Source organism: Enhydra lutris, unplaced genomic scaffold, assembly GCF_002288905.1.
Source record: "Enhydra lutris kenyoni isolate GAN:26980312 unplaced genomic scaffold, ASM228890v2 scaffoldscaffold77, whole genome shotgun sequence".
Classification (NCBI taxonomy): domain Eukaryota; kingdom Metazoa; phylum Chordata; class Mammalia; order Carnivora; family Mustelidae; genus Enhydra; species Enhydra lutris.
The window spans coordinates 4,708,284-4,717,353 of NW_019154161.1; the positions used below are offsets into that span (position 1 = coordinate 4,708,284).

General features: G+C 54.2%; 1 protein-coding gene across 1 annotated transcript; it reads left to right on the forward strand.

Annotated features, from left to right (window-relative positions):
• Positions 1-8,029: 8,029 nt before the first annotated feature.
• On the forward strand, positions 8,030-8,488 carry LOC111160835 (G protein subunit gamma 8). The gene is made up of 2 exons (XM_022524195.1): positions 8,030-8,113; positions 8,360-8,488. The coding sequence occupies exons 1-2, from the start codon at positions 8,030-8,032 to the stop codon at positions 8,486-8,488; spliced, it is 213 nt and encodes a 70-aa protein (XP_022379903.1).
• Positions 8,489-9,070: the final 582 nt, after the last annotated feature.

Here is a 9,070-nt window from a genome sequence, read left to right on the forward strand (position 1 = left end):
TGGGCGCCTGAGTGGCTCAGTGGGTTAAAGCCTCTGCCTTTGGCTCAGGTCATGATCTCAGGGTCCTGGGATTGAGCCCCACATCGGGCTCTCTGCTCGGCAGGGAGCCTGCTTCCTCCTCTCTCTGCCTGCCTCTCTGCCTACTTGTGATCTCTGTCTGTCAAATAAATAAATAAGATCTTTAAAAAAAAATTGGACTTCTTTGATGGTTACAGGACTATTTAGCTTTTCTATTTCTTCCTGTGTCAGTTTTACTAAGTTGTTGTATTCTAGGAATTTGTCCATTCATCTAAATTTAGATGACATATTTTCTGTTACTGTATTATTATTTTAAAAAAAAGATTTTATTTATTTATTAGAGAGAGAGACAGAGATAGCAAGAGAGAGAAGGAGCTGGGAGGAGAGGGAGAAGCAGGCTCCCCGCTGAATAGGGAGCCAGAAGTGGGGCTTGATCCCAGAACCCCAGGATCATGACCGGAGGTGAAGGCAGACACTTAACTGACTGAGACACCCAGCTGTCCCTAAAGATTTTATTTTTAAGTAATCTCTACCCCCAGTGTGGTGCCTGAACTCACAGCCCTGAGATCGAGTCGAGTGCTCTACCAATGATGCCAGGTCCCCCATCACTGTATTATCAATGGCTGCTTTAGCATCCACTGTGGGATTGTCTGCTCTCCCAGTTCTTTTGCTGTTGGGGACTTCGCAGCAGTAATGTCCTTGTACCTACCTCTGTGCCTATGTGTGTATTTCCAGAGGCTCCACTCCTAGAAATAGAATTGCTTGGTCATTATAATATGTTCATTTAAAAACTTTTAATTGACACTGCCACACTTCCTTCCACTAAGCGTGCCCTCAGCTGACATTTCCAACGGGAATTTCTGAGATGCCCATTTTTCCATCAGTTCACCAGACATTTTTGCCAATCTTATGGGGGAAAACTGTGTTCTCTTTTAATTACCATGTCTCCCTCCCCGTTGCCATGAGGCAACACATTTGTATCTCTATTAGGCCACTTTTAATTCTATGAGTTGCCTGTTCACGCCCTTTGCCCATATTTCTATTGGATAAGTTCAGTAATCACACAGATTTCATGGGTGAGTAAGAAGTTTGGAGAGGGGCCTTTACTAACCGCCGCACAGCAAGAAAGAGGGAGCTAAGGTTGGGACCCAACCCCCACCCGACTCCGCAGTCTGAAGAACAGTACTTATTCTGCATTGACCTTTGTGTTTACATGGGTGGGTCCATCTCTCTGTAGCTTTGAACCCTGAAAGAGCAGAGACCAGACCTGCTCTGCTCACCTGCATGTCCTGTGCCCACGGAAGCGGTGAGGAACAAGAAACAAGGAACAAAACAAAACAAAACAAAAGGTCCTTCCTGTGGAATTTCCATTCTAGAAGGTGGGCGGGTAGTGTGTGTGTATGGATAAGCATGTATTTCTTTTGGAGTACCAATAGATAAAAGTCAGTTTTGAAAGTCTGCCAGGAAAAGCCATTGCTTGTCAGGCCTTTGGGAATATTTGCCCCATCTCCATTCCATCAAAGAGGCAGCTACACTCAGGGGATGGGACTTGTCAAAGGTTACACAGGCCACTTGGTGGCCAAAATGGTTGAAGTACATATGGGTGACCATCCTTCTTTTTTAAGATTTTAGTGCTTGCTCATTAAAAATAATAAAACAGTAACAGCGGGATACCTGTCTGGCTCAGTTGGTAAACATGTGACTCAATCTCGGGGTGGTGAGTTCAAGTCCTACATTGGGCATGGAGCCTATTTAAAAAAACATAACTAAACAAAACAGTTAACAATAAATCGAGCATTTACTGCACGCCAGACTCTTCTCAGCGACTTACTTAATCCTCAGAACCTTGAGAGCCTATTAGATATATAGATACTATTATGCCCATTTTACAGGTGGAGAAACTGAGGCACAGAGATGTTAAATAAGTTGCCTCAAGTAAGTTAATAAGTAGCAAAGCCAGATTTAAGTTCAGGCTGCCTAAGAGTCTATGTTCTTAAGCACTGGCCTATATAGCCTGTTTGCTATATGGATTATTTCTAGAAGGGTGCAAAAGGAACTGCTTACCAGAGTGGGAGCTGGGGAAGGGGCAAGGCTGTTGACTTAATAAGTAAATAAATTGTATAATTCGTTAAAGGTGATAGAGACTATGGGGAAAAAACTGAGCTGAGATATGAGGGACTTGGGTGGGATGGGGGAGCGGAGTGATCGGGGATGGTCTAATTGAGAAGACAGCATTTGAACAGAGATCTGAACGAGGTGGGGGAGGGAGGCTTGTGAATGTCTTGGGGGGACGGACAGCAGTGGTGAGAGGAGCCAGGGTGGTGGGCAGAAAATGGCAGGGCCCACCACATTGCATGGGACGTCATGGGCCTTGGTGACAATTTTGATTTTTACTCTGAGGGAGGTGGGCGACATGGGAGAATTCTTAGCACAAGAGGGACTTGGGTTTTTCCCAGTGGGAGGGGGGAGGGAGAGAGGAAGGTGAAAGGATTAACAGCTCTACTGAGATATAATTCACCTATCATAAAATTCACCCATATAAGTGTAGCATTCAGCGGTGTTTCATATATTCACACAGTTGTGAATATTTCCATCCCAGTAAGAAATTTTGCACCCTTAGCTGTCATCGTCCACTATCCCCCCGGCCCTGGAAACCACTCATCGGATTCTCTCTCTGTCCCTGTATATTGGCCTATTCTGGACATTTAACATCAATGGAATTAGGCAATACATGGCCTTTTGGGACCAACTTCTTTGATTTAGCATGATGCTCTCAAAGTTCAGCCGGTAGCAGCACGTGTCAGTACTTTCTTTTTACTGCCAAATGCTATCCCACAGTCTGGACAGACCACATTTCGTTTTTCCACTCATCCGTTGATATTTGGGTCATTTCCACTTGGGGGCTATTATGAATCATGGTGCCATGAACGTTCATGTACAAGTCTTTGTGTGGATGTATGTTTTGGGTTTTTTTTTAAGGTCGGTTCCTAGGAGTGGAATTGCTGGGTCATATGGGGACCTTAACCTTTTGAAGAACTGTCAGACTGTTCTGCTGCTGAATGAATGCAGAATGACTGCTACAGTGGCCGCAACATTTTACTTCCCACCACCAGTGTGTGACGGTTCCAATTTTGCCACCTCCTCGCTAACATTTGCTATTATCTGGGGACTTCGTCTCCACAGGATCCCTCTGGCTGGTCTGTGGGGACCAGGATGAGAGAAGCCAGTGAGGAATGGTGGCTGGACCAGAGTGTGGAGAGCAGAGGAGGTGAGAAGTGACTGCACTGGGGACAGCCGGAAGCCGGCATTAATGGCATTTGTCACGAGATCAGTGGTGTGAGAGAGGGAGGGAAGTTAAGAGTTACTATCAGATGGTTGGGACTGCAGTAGGAAGAGGGTTTGGCAGGTGGAATCTGGAGCTCGGTGTCATACCCACCAGACATCCAGCTGGAAATAGACAATAGGCGATGGGGTATTCGACCTTAGAGTTACTGTTGGCATTCGTTGCACACTTCTTGAATAATTAAAGCTAGAACTGAAGCCAAATCCAGGGTCTCAGTTTCCTCCTCCAAAAAATGGGCACAACAATACCATGGACGCCTAGGCTGTCACGAGGCTGGGGCCATTCCTTTGCGGCACAAGACAGCATTGCACACCTGGAAACTAAAGTTATGCGGGTGGAAAGACGGCTGAGGTTTGCAGCTCCGGCGAGAAATGGAGGTTATAAACGGTTCGAGCAGCGTCGGTCAGTCCGTCTCCCCCGCCCCCCAGCGTCTGGCTGCCGTCAGGGAGGGGGATAGGAGACTGGGTCGTCACCCTGTCTTCCCCCACTCTAAGCTGGGTTTCCTCCTTGGGGGCGGCCCGGGCCAAAACTGCTGATGGAAACCAGCTGCGGGAGGCGCAGAGGCTCGGCGCAAGCCCAGGCCCCTCCCCGGCGCCGGCAGACCCCGTTAAGGGGGAGGACGAGGGCGCCCTAGCTCCCCTCCCCCTTCTGCAGCCGGGCCCGGGGCCCTGGCACGTCCGGAGCGCCTGATGCTTTCCAGATGTGAGCCCGGTTCCCCTCCCCCACCTGGGCCCGTTGCCACTGCGGGGTTGAGGGCGGGGGAGTCAGGGTCTGATACCCTCATATCAAATCGCTGCCAGGCACCTGGGCCGGCGTCCCCTTCTAGCCGGTCTCGCTTCCCCATGCAGTCGGTAAAAACCGAATTTGGATGGGCTGACTGCGTGGAGACCCCCCTTTCCCCCAACACCCGCCGCTCGGGACACGCCTCCGCCAGCCCACGCCCCTAATGGTCAGCCCCGGGACGCGCCTCTTCGGAACCCCGCCCCAACCACGCCCACCAGAGCGCCCGGGCCACGCCCCTGGGGCGCGCCCTGCAGGCCCCGCCTCCGCCACCAGCCCCTGTGGGCCGCGCGGTGTGCGAGTTCGTTCGTCTGTTCGCTTCTGTGTTTCTAGGTGTCTGCGTTTCTCGGTCCCTGTCTCTGACTCTCTATATTACTTTTCTTTTTAAAAGATTTTATTTATTTGACACAGAGAGAGAGAGAGCACAAGCAGGCAGAGCGGCACGCAGAGGGAGAGGGAAAAGCAGGCTTCCCGCTGAACAGGGAGCCCGAGGTGGGACTCGATCCCAGGACTCTGGGATCATGATCCCAGTGGAAGGCAGCCGCTTAATAACTGAGCCACGCAGGCGCCCCTTGACTCTCTACATGTCTGTGTGTCTCTCCTATACACTGCACGTCTCTGTCTCTGCCCTCCTCTGCCTGTCTCTGGTGCACCTACTCCCTAGGTCTCCATCTCTCCAAATTTCTGTCTCTGCCTCTCTTTCTGCCACACAGCCTCTCTCTGCAACTCTCTACCCCCTCTCTTTGAACTTCTCTTGTCCCAGTCCATCTTCAGTTCTCTCCCTCTGGCCTCCAGCCCCCGCCACCCTTCTGTGTCCTGGTCTTCCTCCGGGGTCTGCAGCTTGCCCTCCCAACTTCCACCTCCGCCTAAGGCTTCGGCGTCGGCGGGCCACGGGCGCCCCCGTGTGGCCATTAGGGGTCAGTCGCGAGAGGCCCGAGGGCTGAGTGTGGGAGCCCGCAGGCATGTGCCCAAGGCTGGAGAGACACCGTGGGTGCCTCTGGGTGACACCGGGGAATGGCGTGTGACGCCAAGAGACTGTGTGAGTGTGTACTACCGTGAGATCGTGCATGACGCCAGAGGTTGGTGTGTGGCTGTGTGACCTTGGGAGGTTTTGTGACTACCAGCCAAAGGGTATGACTGTGAAACAGACTGTGTTACACTGAGAGGTTGTGTGCGATGGTGTCTGTGAGATGGGAGAGATGACGCGTGGGTGACTGCGTGGGACCCGTTGAGGTAGGGTGTGCCTGAGACACTATTCGGGGGACCGGTTGAGACATTAAGAGACTACGTGAGAGCGAGAGATTGTGTGGCACAGTGTGCAACATGGGGAGGACACGAGTGCTTTGTGTGTCACACGGCAGATGATGTGTGACAGAGAGTGAGATCAGATGAGTGGGACACACTCAGAGGTGGTGTGAGAAGGCGGTGTGACAGGTCCCAGGGGAGTGGGGGTGACAGAGGGACCATGTGAGTATGACAGTATATGTCAGCCACATTGACGGACTGTGAGAAACTGTATGACTCTGTGTGGCACAGATCGTGTGGGATAGTGAAAGACTGTCACAGTGTTGTGACAGCGTATGAGGGCGTGTGTCACTGTGTGGGGCCCTTGGAGATGGGAAGATGAGCGAGATCTTGTGCCTGTAAATGTGTGCGCCACACGAGACTGCAGGGTGAGGTTGGGGACGGCTGTGTTCGGTGTGGACTGCGCAAGGCTTAGCAGGAGCTTGTGTGCGTGACAGTGTGTGGAGGGGACACTCTGTGAGGGACTGTGTGAGACTGTGTGTGACACCAGCAGATTGTGCAAGAGCAAGCGTGACTGTATGTGGGGGGGGGGTCACTGAACGTGTGATTGTGTGTCACCATGTAACACCACAGAATGTTGTGGTTGTGTGACAGTGCTCCCAAAGATATCATGTGAGTAATTCCATGTCACCGTGTGAGACCCTGATAAAAAGTGTGGCGGAAGTTGCTGTCAGGTATGAGACCCAAGTTTCAGCTGCCTGCGAATGTGTGTGATGGACGTCTCGAGAGATTGCGCGTGACACTGGGTGAAATTCTGTTCGCACGCGGGACAGTCTAAGATAGGATATCTGTGCTTGTGCGAGGTGGCATGGACGCTTTGTGGCAGTTTGAGGGGCTCAGTGGCTGTAGCGCCGTAGAACCCTGTGTGTGGAGCGTGTGGGTTGGTTGTGAGACAGGTAGTGTGCGTCTCTGTGTGAGGGGCTGGGGTGGGGTGACACAGGTGGCAGGCGTGACAGGGTGGGAAAGCACATGTGATGGAGTGACAGGCTGTGCAGGACTCACAGGAGAGGTTTTTGTGATGTGGAATAAGGACAGAGTGTGGGGCACACTGGGGGAGACTGTCTTCCTGAGAGAGAGAGAGAGAGAGAGAGTGTGTGTGTGTGTGCGCGCGCGTGCGTGTGTGAGTGTGTGTTCCAGATGGACAGAGACTGAGGCAGAGGCAGAGACTGAGAGGGGAGATTGGGAGAGAGAAAGGGGGAGAGCAAGAGACACCCAGAACAGGAGCGACAGAGGCACAGAAACAGAAAGACAAAGAAGGGGACAGACAGAGGGGACCCACAGAGACAGACCTGAGACAGCCAGGGCGCTGAGGACGGCGGCAGTGGCAGCAGGAGGAGGCGGGCCCTCAGGAGCTAAGCCCCAGGGGAGGGGGTGGGGCGGGACTGGGGGTGGGGGGGACCCAGACGCTTTCTCCCAGCCACCGCCACCTGCCCGCCATCCTAGCCCGGAAGCAGCAACAGGTAGGAGGCTCGGATCTCCACCGCACAGCTAATTCCTCTGCCCGATTGCAGCCTCCGTCTGTCTGCCTGGAAATGAATGAATGAGTGAGTGAATGAATGACTTTCTACTTCTGCGTCTCCACCAGTCTGTCTCTCCTCCAGCCCCTCCAATGGCTCCCTCTCTCCATTCCCCTGTCCCTTCTCTCCTCTGTCCCTTTATCCCCGCTGTGCCTCACTCTGCCCCTCTATTTGTCCATCTCTCTCTCCTTTCCCACCCCCTTACTCCATCCCTCCAAGACCCTCCACCTCCCCTTCTCTGTCCCCGCTCTGTCCCTTTGTTCCCCTGGATCAACCTGTCCCTTTCTTTATAGCCCTATCTGTCCTCCCCTCCCTCTACTCCTTTCGTGGCTCCATCAATTCGTCTCTCCCCCCGCTGCCCAGTCTATTTCTTCTGGGCCTCAGTCTATCCCTCTATCACTTAGTTCTCTCTCTCCGACCTTCCATTTGTCCCTCCATCCTCTCTGCCCCTCTCCCGGTCGTGCCTGGGTTACCCGCCCTCCCCCCCTCCCCCAGCCCTCTCTCTGGCTGCTAATGAGCAGAGGAGCCTTTGAGGTGGCCAGGGCTTGGGGGGAGCTCCCCAAGGGGGCCGGAGGGGGCAGCTGCTGCCAAGGCCCTAATGAGGCTCCCTCTGCGCCTTTCCCGCCGCGATCTTAATTCCATGTTCTCCCCGGAGCCACTGCTAATTGGCCTGGGGAGGGCCCCCCTCCTGGCTCCTGCTCTATCCGCCAGGGGGCTGAGGACACCTGGATCCCGATCCAGCACCTGTGGCCCTGTTCTCCTGTCCCTCCCTCCACCTGCCTCTAGGTACCCCATCCTATGTACCCCTCCACTATCTTCCCATGCCCCTCTCCTCCCTGTTCCTCTGTCCCTCCTTTGGCCTGCCTCTTGGTCTCCCATCTGTACGTCTCCTCATTCCTCTTTCTCTGTTTTCCTGTCCCTCCCTCCATACGCTCTTCCACCCACAAGCCTGTCGCCGGGTCCCACTATCACTGCCACCCTTACCTGGGGACTCAGACTTGCCCCAGTCTAACCCTCTCGGCCCCCCACTCCCGACCGGCTTTTAAACTCTTCCCCGCCCACAGCCATGTCCAACAACATGGCCAAGATCGCGGAGGCCCGCAAGACGGTGGAACAGCTGAAGCTGGAGGTGAACATCGACCGCATGAAGGTGCGGAGTGGAGGTGGGGAGGAAGGTGTGGGCTCCGGGGCTGGGGTCTGGACCGGGCGCCGCCCGGGTGGGGCCGGTGGGAAGATTCCCTTCGGAACTGGGCTGGACCCGGGGACAGGACTCGGGCAGGGGGCGTGGTCACGAAGGGGGCGGAGCCGGGCCCGGGGAGGGGGGGTTGGGGGCGTGCCCGAGCAAGAGGCGGGGCCTTGGGCGGCCGACGAACGGACATCAAGCTGGCGCCCCCAGGTGTCGCAGGCGGCGGCCGAACTCCTCGCCTTCTGCGAGACGCACGCCAAGGACGACCCGCTGGTGACGCCGGTACCCGCCGCGGAGAACCCCTTCCGCGACAAGCGCCTGTTTTGCGTTCTGCTCTGAGTCTTCCTGACCGCTTACCCTCCCCTGCCAAACTATGGATCCAATAAACGTGGTGACTGTGGTGGGACCCGTGCTTTGGGGGAAAGTGAGGCACGCCCAGAGCTTGGGACCGTCATGGAGGAACCTGCGTCCCTTCTTATCTCTTCTGAGTGTGTGTGGAGTGTGTTGGGGGCCGAGGATTCGCAGGGTGTGTGGGGCGTGGTGTGTGGGCGCGAGGCTTGAGCGGGAGGAAATGCGCTCTCTGGGCTCTGACCTCCACAGAGCACTCCACGATCCTGAATTTATTTAATCATTTCCATAGCCCCAGAAGGCAGCTGGCTGCTTGTATAGTACCCATTTTGCAGATGAGGAAACTGAGCCAAAGGAGTTCCCTTATTCCAAGTCACAGAGCTAGGAGGTAATGGGGTGAGGACCATGGCCTCCAGCGCTGAATCTCCGAACCCTTGAGCCTCTCTCCTCTCTTGGGCTGTAGATTTTTAGGAGTCCCTGTGCTCGTCACCCCTTTCTCACCTCCCTGAATGACCAGCCCCTGCCGCAGGCTTACCTCTGTCCATAGCACTGATCTCTTGTTTGCTGTTCATT

Coding starts and splice junctions, on each gene's coding strand:
- LOC111160835 (XM_022524195.1), top strand. CDS start 8,030: ATGTCCAACAACATGGCCAAGATCGCGGAGGCCCGCAAGACGGTGGAA. Junction 8,114..8,359: donor TGAACATCGACCGCATGAAG/GTGCGGAGTGGA, acceptor TGGCGCCCCCAG/GTGTCGCAGGCGGCGGCCGA.